Source organism: Amia ocellicauda, chromosome 5 (genome assembly GCF_036373705.1).
Source record: "Amia ocellicauda isolate fAmiCal2 chromosome 5, fAmiCal2.hap1, whole genome shotgun sequence".
NCBI lineage: Eukaryota > Metazoa > Chordata > Actinopteri > Amiiformes > Amiidae > Amia > Amia ocellicauda.
This window is the reverse complement of record NC_089854.1, coordinates 40,828,346-40,842,906: the sequence shown is the minus strand read 5'-3', so window position 1 is coordinate 40,842,906 and position 14,561 is coordinate 40,828,346. Positions and strand designations below refer to the sequence as shown.

Sequence of the window (14,561 nt, the reverse complement as noted above, 5' to 3'; positions counted from 1 at the left end):
TATGATAAAGGCATGTTTGATTTTGTGTGATCAAGTTTTCAAGTTAGGGGTTATTTCTATGTATATAACAGTCATTTTTCACGGCACATAAAGGCTCACCTCAGTGTTTGATTATGTGAAAGCAGCAGTTTATTTTTTTTAAACTGCCTAGCCTCCATCTAAAATACTCCTTGAGCTTCTCTCATCAATGTATAAAATTTGCATATCCAAGGATACTTTTATAATTCCCTTTCAAAACTATTCTTTTAAGCTGCTACAGTAAGGCATTGTAAACCAATGTATGGCATTTAATATAGATCATACTAAATGAATGCAACCTAGTTGGTCTAGTTAACTACTATTACATTTATTTTGAAGCGCTTTTCTTTTAGAACAGGAATTTAATAATGGAACTTCCACAGGAGATTCTGAGCATCTTCGCTTGCGTCTGCAGTATACATTTTCTTTATTTCTATTCAGGCTAATCAGTTCAGTTTGAAGCATGGTTCATGTAATTTGGGTAGGTCATGAACACTGCAGTCGTGTTTCTGCAGATATCCCAGTATTCAGTCTTTAATTCTGATCACAGTTCAAAACACTTTTGTTGTTCTGACTTATGTGATCTGTTAATGGAAAATGGCTTTGCTATGCCCCTCCAAATAGCACTTTGGGCTTTATGAAATTGCTGTGAGAATAGCTAGGCTTTATACAGTAAATGGAAGTTACTGTTGATAGGAGCCTGTTCAGACCACACTCCTTGGAATGAATCGCAAGAAAATAAAAACAATCTGTAAATAGTGTACTATAGCATTATATACCATCCTTCCCCGTCAAGATAAGAACATATTAAAGCAATCTTTGTGTAAAGTTTTTATAGTGTACAACCAATACAAAAATGAAATATGCTTTTTCTTTTTTCACACAGTACTTGGATTTTTATGTTGGTTGAATTATTGCCATCTATATTGTCATGAAAAGATAAGGGGGCGCTCCAGAATATTTAATAATCTCTGACCCCGGGCTTTACAAGCCACATTATACAAGACATTATTTTTTACGTTCAGCAAAGTGAGCAACGTCACCTCCAGTGAAATAACAGGTGAACTGTCCATCCTTACAATAGCACAGTCAAGCAAGCCAAGGTCTATGTTGGTGTACCAATACGATTATCCCATGACCCAGCTAATGGCTGCCTTGAGTCCACTGAAGTAAGCCCCAACCTCTATTTCTCTTGTCAGATACAGATCACCGCTTTGGTATGAAACACTAGAAAGTATGAAATGCTCATTTACATCCTTAGTAGCTAATTGCCCCTAGAATCTGATCCAGTTGCATCTTGAAAGCACCTGGAGAAACATCTATAAAACAATACCTTGGCATTTTCTTCCCGACAATCTTCACTTCAAGAGTGGTCTCTTAGTTTTAAATCCATAAAATCACCTGTGCATGATTTCCATTTATATTTGTTGTTCAATACTGTTCCGTATTTTACAAATATGAAACAAGTCCCCTTGGATTCTCCTCGATGCTGTGTATGTTGAAAATGGTAATGGTGGCTTATTTAATTAAAGCATTTTGTTAAGGCGTCTAACTAGTAATGCCAGCAATTACATCTGCTTGGATTGTCTGGTTTTGCTTTCAGACGCTGAGGTTAAAGTCTCTAGTATTCTTCAAAAGACCATTAACATCTGCTTTGTTCATGTACAATGACTTTGATCTGGAAGGTAAACGGTGGCAGACATTTCTCATAACCAATTCATCTGATCTTGTGAATACTCGATCATGGTGCAGATGCACTGCATATTTATCAAAGTACTCAGAGAAAAATAAATAAAAAAATGTAGCATTAAATTAAAAATTCTAGAATGTTGTAGTTTTAAGTGTTGCTCCCTGATTGACAATGCTGCTTCATGATTGGCCAATCGTTGTTCCATCTTTTCAAGGTATTGAGTGTCCACGTGGATCCAGGAATACTCCGGGAGGTGTCCAGGAAGCAGAGCCCTTCAGTGACGAGGCAATGCTGTTTACAAAGGAGCTGGTGCTTCAGCGAGAGGTAGGGCAGCGTTCCAACCCTTTTATGAAACTGCCAAATTGCAACACTGCTTTTTATTGACTGAGTCCCAGTTTAAGGTTATCTCCTGGTTCATTCATTAACTGCTATAATGGTCTGTCATTCGGAAACCTTTTCCAGCAGCAGCTGCCCACTGTTAGCCTGTCTGTGACTTTACACCGTGGTTAAAATTCACCCTTGAGTTTTGGTCATTGGATCATCATAGATTCCTCTTTGACAACATGCAGATGGCTGCTAATTAAAGCAGGAATTAGATTGTACTGATTGCAATGAAAGCCTGTGGCTGTTCCAGGCCCAGAAAAAAAATAGTAGACACTAAAGAAAAAGAACAAGCAGGTGATAATTCATGTATATGAGAAATATTATCAGCCCCGTAACACAGCCTTCATTATTCCCTCTTGGTAATGTAGAACTGGTTCCTGATTGTCAAGGTTATACGCACACTTCTACACAGACCTGAATGTTTTAGGCTCTTCTGAGCATAACTCCCAATTTCAGAGACAAAATGTCTTTCTTTCACATGTAAATGGCCTGCGGAAACCTAAAAATTAAACAGCTCAGTGAATTGAACTCTAATTCAAGGGCAGCCTTTTTTTTGGGTAGCGTGTGAGTGGGGGGGGGTTGTTATGCTGTCCTCTTTGCCCTAACATTCATTTGAAATGTTAGGTTCAGGCAGAGGTTCTGATAAACGTGAGCTAAAAGCTGGCTATGAGGGAAGCTTGTGGCATGTTCTGTGAGAAGCACTTGAAATGATATTGCAGCTCTGAAAAGCATTAGCAGCTGCTATTCCATTTTGTCAGGATATTGTAGGCCCCCTATATGCATGCGCTCTTAACTAAGGCAATGTCAGCAATTTTGTATTTGCCTTCCTGAGTTATTAGCTTTTAATATAGATTTAATAAAATATAACTGCTTTTAAAGCAGGACTTTCAGCTTTAACTGACCTTGACATGGTAGCTTTTAAACCTCAGAGAGAGGAGAAAAAAAATCCTCATGCAAGTATTGAATGTGAATTGACACATCTAGCGTTTCACTCTGGATGTGCAAAAAATGTTTTACTGTCAAGGCATGAGGCAGTGTTAATTGATCAATGTGTCAATCTCATGCACACTCACAAACTTTTAACCTAGCATGAAAGTTCTGAATGTATTTTGAATAGTTAATGCAATCCCGTTAATTTTAGTAAAGCTGTTAAGGGTAAAATGTTAATTAAACCTGAAATGTATTACGATGATATTTTAATATATATTATCCAGATTCTGAAGACTAAAGCCTTTTTAGATTTAAGCAACTATCTTTAATCATTTTTCAATTTTTAATAATGTCTAAACAAGCATCCACTTTTATTGGCATATACCAAGAAAGTAAGTTAGTAATTACATGCATTAGAATGTCCTGAGCATTTACTTATCATTTTTGAAGATGAGTTCCTCCAAAGAAAGAAACTTTCTGGATTACATCAAAGTAAAACCATAAATTGTATACATATTGCTTTTTAGCAACATTTAACCTTTGCAAAACACTCTTTTTGTCATTTTACGACAGACACATTTAATTTGCATATGTCCGTTGTGCATTCGGTCACAGTACATTTGATTTCCTTAGATTTTTGCCTGTTCAGTTTGAATTTTCTTCACCGACAGAATTCCTCATTCTTCATCTTCCTCATCTTCAGAACTCCCCCTTCTTGTGTAGTCCCACCCCTCATGACTTTCAAAGATTTAGAGCATTTAGAGAGCGCCTCACGATGATCTGAGCACACACTTTCGTTCGGCAGATGCTACTGTGCAACAGTCAAGACGATATCGGGCGCTGTCCTGAAAAAAGCATGTGCTGGAACTCCGAGATGTGGCTTAGTATGATTCAATTAGAGAAAATAAAGCCCCAAAGGCAGCTCTACAATTTACTACTTTGGATGATGAAAATTGGCTTTAACTACTTGATCGCTTTGTAAGGGGAGCTAGTGATGCCTCTGTGGACCTAATGAGCTGTTTAGCCACACAGTGAGAGCAATCTTATCATCCATACTTTAACCTTTCATGGGGCTGATGGCTTTGTGAACCTTTAATAGTTGCTTTTTTTTTTCTCCCCAGTGCTCTTTGCTGTTAAATATTTTTCCTTTGGGGAATTGAAAAGTGTTGCCATTTAAAGTTTTTGAATTCCTTTAAAATGTGTACAGTTTCTCTCTTACAAATGACGGGGGTATTCTTGTACCAATGAGACATTTTTAATTTAAGGAACTGTCTCTGGTAATACTTTACAATAGGTCTCCCACATTAGTTTATTAAAATAGTAGGTTCTTGGGAACTACATGCTAGTTACTCAAGAACAGTTTAATTACAGTTTAATGTTAATACACCAATTTGGGAGACCTGTTGTAAAGTGTTACCCTATCGCTTTGCTGTGGATGCAATGGCACTGAAAATATACTTGTACACTCACCTAAAGGATTATTAGGAACACCTGTTCAATTTCTCATTAATGCAATTATCTAACCAACCAATCACATGGCAGTTGCTTCAATGCATTTAGGGGTGTGGTCCTGGTCAAGACAATCTCCTGAACTCCAAACTGAATGTCTGAATGGGAAAGAAAGGTGATTTAAGCAATTTTGAGCGTGGCATGGTTGTTGGTGCCAGACAGGCCGGTCTGAGTATTTCACAATCTGCTCAGTTACTGGGATTTTCACGCACAACCATTTCTAGGGTTTACAAAGAATGGTGTGAAAAGGGAAAAACATCCAGTATGCGGCAGTCCTGTGGGCGAAAATGCCTTGTTGATGCTAGAGGTCAGAGGAGAATGGGCCGACTGATTCAAGCTGATAGAAGAGCAACTTTGACTGAAATAACCACTCGTTACAACCGAGGTATGCAGCAAAGCATTTGTGAAGCCACAACACGTACAACCTTGAGGCGGATGGGCTACAACAGCAGAAGACCCCACCGGGTACCACTCATCTCCACTACAAATAGGAAAAAGAGGCTACAATTTGCACAAGCTCACCAAAATTGGACAGTTGAAGACTGGAAAAATGTTGCCTGGTCTGATGAGTCTCGATTTCTGTTGAGACCTTCAGATGGTAGAGTCAGAATTTGGCGTAAACAGAATGAGAACATGGATCCATCATGCCTTGTTACCACTGTGCAGGCTGGTGGTGGTGGTGTAATGGTGTGGGGGATGTTTTCTTGGCACACTTTAGGCCCCTTAGTGCCAATTGGGCATCGTTTAAATGCCACGGCCTACCTGAGCATTGTTTCTGACCATGTCCATCCCTTTATGACCACCATGTACCCATCCTCTGATGGCTACTTCCAGCAGGATAATGCACCATGTCACAAAGGTCGAATCATTTCAAATTGGTTTCTTGAACATGACAATGAGTTCACTGTACTAAACTGGCCCCCACAGTCACCAGATCTCAACCCAATAGAGCATCTTTGGGATGTGGTGGAACGGGAGCTTCGTGCCCTGGGTGTGCATCCCACAAATCTCCATCAACTGCAATATGCTATCCTATCAATATGGGGCAACATTTCTAAAGAATGCTTTCAGCACCTTGTTGAATCAATGCCACGTAGAATTAAGGCAGTTCTGAAGGCGAAAGGGGGTCAAACACAGTATTAGTATGGTGTTCCTAATAATCCTTTAGGTGAGTGTATATCGGAAGTTTATAAGAGTTTGAAGAGACCGCTTTTAAGAAGGGGGTCATGGGAAAGCATTTGACTGCCATACTTTACCAATCTTAACTCGGTTCAATGAATGCTCATGTTTGCAGTATTCCCTGGGGTGAATCAGTGTGTGGCAAACTCTGGAAACCTACCATGTGTATGACCATATATACATAATAATGCTATTTACAGTTTAAGACAACAAAAAGAAGTCCAAGTCAGATTAATGCTCCAGAGCTGCACTCGCAGTATACTTCAGTTTGCACAGAAGTCGTAAGGAATATTCTCTCTGACGGAGGTTTGTAGTAAGGCAAGTCAAATCCAATGCAATTATCCAAAGTTCTCCCGAAGAAAATTGTGTCGAGCAGAGCATCTCCCGCTATTACTGGAGCTGTGCAGAAAAAAGGGAGAATGATTCTACTGCCATTCTTGATCAAGCACACACAATTACACATTAGAAGTGAAAACAGGAGCCCCCGCTGTCCCTGCATATTGTTGGGTCCTTGCGCTGGGAGGCTTCGGGAGGGGGTAGATGAAGAGCACAGTAATACAGCACAAATACTTTGAAAATGGTATGTGAAGAAATTAGTGTTGCTGAGCTGAAGATGCAATAAACATTTAAATAGGTTATTTCCTTTGAATGAAATCGGTGTGTTTCTTTTCCTTTTTCCTTTTTTCCCATCAAGCTGTGGCAATCTTTTCTGGTTAAAGGTTTCAAAGTACCATGGGGGGATAGAGGTAGGCTTTCCACAGCTCTTTTAAATAAAAATATATATATATATATAGCTATAGATGTATATCGATATTTGATTACATTTTTAGGTGATTTTTATTCACACAGCCCTGCTGTTAAAATGAGCACCTTCTGAGGAAAAGTACATCTGTTGGCTGTGCAGTAAATTTCAGCTTTCAGCCTGGCCATGTTCCTGATGCACAAGGCTGACGCACCAGATACAGATATGGTTGAGTGTCCTCCATTTTGTGCCTGGTGATTTGTCAAACTTTGCCATGTCAGTGCTGTTTAGGAGTCTCGGTATGTATGAATGTTTCAGGCAACTGTCTGACATTGAAGTTAGACATAAACAAACTATTTTAGTTTTTCAACAGGTATATTAGTAGTGTTTTGGCATGCCTAACATTTTCTTCAGTAGCTCATGTTTGTGTTGGGTTGAGGGGACCCAAACTGTTCAAGCCTGCATATTATCCTTTTATGTAGACATGTTTTATACTATTCAGTGGAAGATCATGCAGCATTTCTTTTAAGATAATCATTTAGATAATTTTTTTATTTAACACATCCTCATCTGTGTGGTCAAATTTTTCTTGGATTTCCTGACCTTGGAAATTGATTAAGTAGTATGTGAAAGCAGTACAATAGCTCTTTATTCATAAAATTAATGTTCACTGTTTTAGATATTGGAACCATCTTTCCTTCACATTTATGTTGGTGTACAACATTTGGTATTGAAAATAATTCAGTGCAAAAAAAATATTTTACTATTGAGTGACACATTAATACGACGGAGGTCAATTTTTTTTATAAATTATATATACATATTAGATAAGAGGCAACAAAGTGAGCCTTTTCTAACTCTAGCACTCCTGGTGGTCGATTTTGAGAGAGAGAGAAAAAAAAAAAAGCCTGTAATCCAAATGAATACTGCATTTTAGAGACAATTGGAAACAGAGCTGCATGCTTTTGCAAAATGAGGATATTCCTATGAGGGAGATCAGTATTTTGTGGAGCGAGTACACTGTGCACTTCATAGTAACCCCAACAGTTTCATATTCAAATGATGCTTTCAAACTGTATGTATCCCTCCATACCACTGAAAATAATCAATACTGGTTAAGAAATCAGTTTAGTTTTTTGTTTTTTTGCACAGTGTTTGCAAGCCACCTGGGCAGAGCCCTGTAAAACTTAAAATATCCAGTAATCTAGCCTAATGTAATTTTTTGCGGTTGCTGTACTGTCGTGGGGCATCTCACGTTTGCTTATTGGTTGAATGACAAAGCAGCCCGATCTTTGTATGATTTAACACACTGCTCTTTTATAGGCAGCTCCCTGTTTCCTGAATCTGGCAACTACTGCCTCTGAATTTAAATGGCATTAGCAGAGAGTGGATGTGCAGAATTTTTGCAATTACTGTGTAGGATAAAGGATTTCCCAGCTTGGTGGGAGGGAGTGGAGAGTGGTGAGTGTGTGTGATGAAAACTGCAGGAGCGCTGCTGTGAATTGCAATAATGGTAGAGGGCCAGAGGTCTCCTTCAATCAACCACAGTCCTCTTAGAGCTGGTTTTATTAGAGGCAGCTGAACTCATTGGAAAGCTCCTTAAATGGTCTTGTAGGTGGTATTTATGTATTTATTTATTTTATTTATGTATTTATTTATTGTTGATGGATGTGGCAAGGTTTTTGAGAGAGGATATTGTGGTATAGATCAAAGCAAAAATGACTTGTTGCAGGAGTCCCACATTAAAGCTGCTTGAATCTTATTTCTGTGTCTAAGTGTTGCTTGTGAAATCGCACTGTCATCGGGGTGAAGAGATCTTGTTCATTTTTTGTTTTTGGCCAATTCCAGCTTCCCCCGAAGTTCCTGCTTTACAATGACAGTGAAAGTCTGATTTACTGAAATCTTTCCAAATCTTTACAGGAAAAAAGTATATTATCGGTAATACAGGATATTAACTATCAGTTTCACATCAGACAGGTGAAAACCAGCAATTTATAACTTAGTCTTGTTTTGTTTTTATTAACTTATAAAAACTCATGTGAAGGACTTTCATACCCTGCATCAGAGAAATGAATTCAAATAAAATTATGCACACACCAACCATGTTTATAGTGTGTCAAAAAGTGCAACATTTAAATGTTTTTTTCTCTTATTTTATGTACAGATAATTATCCATATCAACCTGTACAGCAAATGCGGCAGGATTTTCTGTACTTCAGTTTGAAAGACTGCTTTCCAATTATTGAATATTGTAACCTAAGAAGTACAAAAAGGAGATAAATGTATCAATATTGCACAGTATGATTCCTTCATAGGAGTTTGTAAACCAGTTTCCCCATCTCCCCCTTTTTTAATGTTTTATTTAAAATGCTTTAATGAGCCGATACATTTGTTTGCAGTCATCCCTTTTAACTGCATGCAATCCTAAAGTTATCCTAAGCAAATATTTTCTCCTTACTTTGTGTCATAAAATCCCATTCATGCTCATGCCAACCACCAACATCTTAAGGATGTGAATTATGTTTTTCGCAGTTAAATGTAGAAATATATGAAGTATTGAACTTTAAAGTCATGCTTTAAAATGGTTTGCGGCCGAGTTTCTCTGTGCTGGCTGTCATTGCATTTGTGCAGTGTTGTTTGGTATAATCAGCTGAGCCATGAATCACACACATTCCCGATTACAGATGCTGCAGTTCTGATAGATTATAGAGTACAAATGACCTTTATGTTCAAACGATTTGCAGTAATTTTAAGGATATGTCTTCCAGCAGGAGATCTTTCACTGCTATATGTGCTTGTGTGTGTGTGTGGGTTGGTGTGGGGGTGTGCGTCTATATAGTGTTTATGCATACATGCTGGGACAGTTACAAAAAAGTAACCAGTTGTTGATGACTTTGTAAAGTACAGTTACAATTGGTTCCTTTCCCGGGCTAGAAATTACAATAAAAAGTTAAATAATAAAAGATATACCTGAATGTGTAGCTGTGAAAATGGAAACAGTGGTAAAACAAATCTCAGTATGATTCAGAATAAAACGATAAAATGCTTTAACAGCTTTGCATATTCAGTTGTAGAAAAAAGTGTAGTGTCTTTTGCCATCTATTTAATGATAAAATCTGAATAAAATGTCTAGTGGCTCCAGCAGCTATACTATTTGTTTTATGAACAAATTGTACCGTCAACTTCCCTGCTTGTCTGCTGTGTCAATCAAATACCTCTTGCAGTCTGTTTGCCCTTATTTTGTTCTTTGCTTACATAATACGAGTTCACAATAATGGATAGCCAGGTATCCAGCATTGATTTTGTTTATTTTAATTATTAGTTAATGTATTACATTGCATGAATGTTTTCTCAAGCGGTTTAAAAAAAAAAAAAATCAAATGCTTCTAGTCTGGATCACGTCTGGGCCTGATTTAATAATTGATGACATGTTTTACGTGCAACAAAGAGTTGGCACAAAGAGGCCCACGAGACTACTTGTGTGAAAATGTAGATAAATTGGTTAAGTGTAATGGTATATAATATTCCATTGTAACATAAATATATTATAAAGTGTGACCGCAGTTAGGAAGGCCGGCCCTTCGGTCTACTCAAAGCAACATTTCGAAGCCGCTAGTGGTTTTACTTCACAGGACCAAAGCAAAAGAAGATTGAATCAGTTTCTAGTGTATGCACTTACAGACCATTTTATTTGGAGAAGCCATGCGCTTAAGGTTCAATTTTACAATCTTATTTTATATCTATAAAAAATATACCGTTTTAGTTCAAAGCATTTATTTTCTTAATCTAAAAGTAATTCTTTAAACTACTTATTTATGAGTGATAATCAGTTTTTTGAGCACTGATTTAACCTAGAGATGTAATACTCACTTTTAGTTTAAACATTTTCCTGTTTCTATTTCAAGAACTGTTCCTTTACTTTTCCGTGATGCTTTTTAAGTTGAAATACACCAGCAGAAAAATGTGCGTAAGCCAACCCGAAACATAAGATGTTCATAGTTACCTAGCAGCACATTTCGTATCAAGGATTTTCATTTTTTTCTTCATAAATTACTTTGCCCCACTTTCTGATCCACCATTTATCTGGTAAGCTGTCAAATATTTCCTGCAATGAGCGTGAATAAAATGGTGACATCCCAGTACAAGAGTCCATACTGAACATGCCCTTGCTTTGCCACAGGCACAATACTTATTGATGGTTAGCATGTCATGTATCATTTGCTTCAACTCTGTAACAAAGCATTACAAATGTGGGTTTTTATTTATTTTTTATTTTTTTTGACATCCTTTATATTACAGACTGAACACATTTTGGGAGTTTCAAAAGTAGTAATCAACATTTTAAACTTCATACTCTTCTGTTATCTAAAGTATAATTGACTTCATAGTTCAGCACAGTTTCTCAGCAAGGTCACTCATAAATGATAAAACCCTTCACAGATATTGGAATGAGTATTTATGGATGTCATTTCTTAAACATAAACCTTTTCACTTGAAAGATGACCCTCATCACTTACCATTAACACAGCTGGAGTCAGTGTGCTTGACCTGACATGCTCAGCTTTTAGAATGAAATCGGGGAGATTTAAGTTCATCCCAAAAAACAGAAGGTTTCTAGTGGCTGATTGGTTTAGTTTCACAATGACCGACTTTTTTTTATGGAAAACACAAAAGCAAATATGAAGTATTTTGGAAGGGTAAAATGTGTACTTTTTATACAGTATTAGGAGTTGAATGGGTGTGGTTTCTGCAACTGAAACTATTGTCTGATAAGAATATCATGGATAAATATATTACATACATTACAAAAGTAACCTTGTAATTTGTACATTAAATACATTGATATTGCTTCAGGTATTAACTTTATATTTTGCTTGGTATCAAAAGTGAGTTTCTGTTAGTGTGCATAGGATCACACCAAACCAAACAATACTCCCCTTTTCAACATGTATGTTTATTTGATTCTGAATAACTTTCTTTTATTCCTTCTGCTGTCTGTGATGCTAATTCAAATTAGAGCTGCTCATTAGGGTTGCTATTTCAGAGGAATTTTAAAACTACAAACAAAACTGTTGATCAAGTTCATCCGATATGGTGGAAAATGGCGAGTCGTCAATTCCTAGAAAGTACGAAGAGATTGCACAGCATGTGCTGTCAAGGAGACTGTAACAGCACTTTTTAATTTATCTAACGATGAGAGAAAGCAATAAGTCGGCTTGCAGCTAATTTAGAAGTCAAAGGAAGCAACTTAGGTTTCCTCTTCATCACCCATTCTGAAGACAGTATTTGTGTTTTTAAACATAAAGAGAATATCAAATATTGCTCCTGCAGCAGTCTAGTTGTGCTGGAAATGTATGTCAGCATTCCACAGTGCTTGTCTTAATTAATGTAAATTTAATGTCAACATAACTATTCAGAGAACCATCTAGGGGTGTTTATAATGTATGGTATTACATATACCTATATATAGTTAAATGGACAGGGCCTATTTGAAAGCATACATATGTTTGGTAACCTTAATTACAGTTGGCAAATTATGAATGTGGTTAATACTTTGGATTACCAGCCTTTTGCCAAATTGAAGCCCTCAGTGTTTTTTAACTGGACCTTGGTATTGTAGCCCTATCTTGGCATGTGATGTGTGGAATATCCTTGGTTTTCCTGGAACATCTCAAATAGGTACAGCATAATTCTCCAGATTCATGTGTTTTAACAGAAATATTGCATGCACTCAGACTCTTGCTTTAGTGTGAATGTCACTTTCAGAATACCCCTAATTTACTTTTCAACTAATTATAGCGAATGCAGACCAATGAGAGATGGATATCTTGAGGCTTTGTCAATTAAACCGCCATCTTATTTATTTTGAAGAATGACTTCATAGACCTCAATTAGCACCACTCCTTGAATCATAACATGTCATTCTAAACTTTCTGCAAAAGTGCCTTCCTTGTAAATCCCGTAAACCCCCTTGATAGCTTTGATTTATTTGAAATCCATTGCTAGTTTATTTAATTAAATATTCCTTTATGCTGGATTTCTGGGAAATGTTATTTCTGGGAGTGAAGAGCCAATTCAATACTTCAGCTGTAAGCCAACTGTATTGAGTTTGGCTAAAAGTGCTTCTTGCTTTTCACTGAATAACCAAAGGTCTAAAAGAGGTAAACATGGCCATTTTGTGTATTCCTGACTGATAGAACGTGTAGCTACTTAGTGCATTATGGGAGGTAAAATTACACCAGTGATAGACCAATGCTAATGCGTTAATGGTTGAATTGTTTAAATTGGATTTTGGCTGTGTTTATTGAAATTAATGTGTACATCAGTTATTTTCAGACAAAAGAGAGGTTGTTGAAAAAAGCAAAAAAGGTTATAAAAAGGCTTAATAAACCCCAAGCGCATGTCATAAATCTTTTCTATATTTCATGTATTTTTTTTCTACTCCTAGAATATGGGAAATATTACTTTTAAGCCTTCATTGATCTCCTTATTCTCTTGAGTTTTAATTAAGTTCAAGGCAGGTAGATCTGAAGCAGGGGCCACTTATATTTCCACATGTGGGAAAGACTTCAACTCAGATTTAAAATCCTCTGCTGTAGGTAAAGTGCAAATAAATAATGAAACGACTGTCAGCTGTAACGTATGAATAGGCTTTGCAGTGATATAGATGACAGAATAGATGGTTATATTGTGGGGAACCCGTTATCCATTTCCTTGTTATATTAGTTACCCACAAGGTGAAGGATGCGATGACATTGAAGCCCTCACAACTTTAGTAATTGCTCCTTCTGTGATTAATCTGCATATTTTACTACGGCAGGGTCTGGTTTTCCCATTTACTCCTAGGTTAATGCACACTTAAACATGCTTGTTACAATTAAACCAGTTTAGTGCTGAATCAGCAGCTTTTTTATTTTTGCAATGATTAAAACTGAAATGGCAGGATACGGTCTTCTGACGGTTTGCAGTGGGGCCTCTATGGAGCAGTAGTTACTGATGTTGTGTTGTCAGTGTGGTGGCCACAGAGGTTGCCTGCTGAACCATGTGACTGATGCAGTTGTGTGTGTGAGAGAGAGAGCAGTCAGGGTCTTTTACAGGAGACAGAGTTTTCCACACTGCAGTAATCTCCATATTTGACTCCGCTCAGCCCTTTGAAAGAAGCAGTTGGTCTTTATTGGTACATTTTCAACATGTTCCTTATGCTTAGTCGGTATATTTCTCAATGTTTGACAGTTTTAGTGCTCCCGAAATAGATCATTTGTACCGATTGAACTCACTGGCTGAGCTCAGTCTTAACAATTAGATTATATGGTGAGAATTATACTGATTTTGATCAAGTTTTAGAGGACGTACCCTTTATTTGTCAAACACTAGGTTTAAATATGTATGGAGTGGTGTAATAAACATTAAATCTCTATTTTAAGTTAATAGGTCGTGTGAAGGGTCTCTTATTGTACAAGATGTCATTGTGTGGTTTTGGCAGTTCTGCGCAAAATGATGTTTTCTACAGTAAGACGCCCTTCACACAACCTTAACCTATTATAAATCGCACACGTAAGGATTAGACGCATCTTTTCAGTGAAAAAAAACCTACAAATTTGTTACATTTTACAATCTTTCCTCAGTCTAAAAATGCTGGTTAAATATGACAAAAATATGAAAAACAAATGCACATCCTGAGAAACTGACACCACTCGCATTCAGTTACCTAAAAAGTCACTGGTGAGTGTTTTTTTTTTTAATTTGGATACGTCTATGAACGGGATGACAATTATACACGAGGTGGAGGAATGTTTTGAAATACTGCTCTGTGATGGGCTGCTTCTCATATGTGCTTTGTAATAAGTTACAGAGCCCCCTCTTTTAACGGTCTGAATATTTGGCGCACAGTCAAGCAACCAGTAGATATGTCCAGCAGGCACCTACAGGTCATGAATTAATGCTTTGGAGAGCATCAGTAACACGTTTGTCACATAGCCCTCTAATGCAACTTAACTCAGCAAAAAAATTAAACGCGTCCGATGTTTGAGCATCTAAAATGTACTTGTATCTGTGATTTTCTTGTGATGGTCTATTCCATATTCAGAAAATGTTAAAAGAAAAGTATGC

The 14,561-nt window shown here is 37.2% G+C and overlaps 1 protein-coding gene across 1 annotated transcript in view; it reads left to right on the top strand.

Annotated features, from left to right (window-relative positions):
* Nucleotides 1–14,561, top strand: part of snd1 (staphylococcal nuclease and tudor domain containing 1) — a 260,370-nt gene that overhangs the window by 93,834 nt on the left and 151,975 nt on the right. Inside the window, exon 16 of the mRNA XM_066705214.1 lies at nt 1,923–2,032. Within this exon, the coding sequence (XP_066561311.1) occupies nt 1,923–2,032 (110 nt within the window). The remainder of the gene's footprint in view (nt 1–1,922; nt 2,033–14,561) is intronic.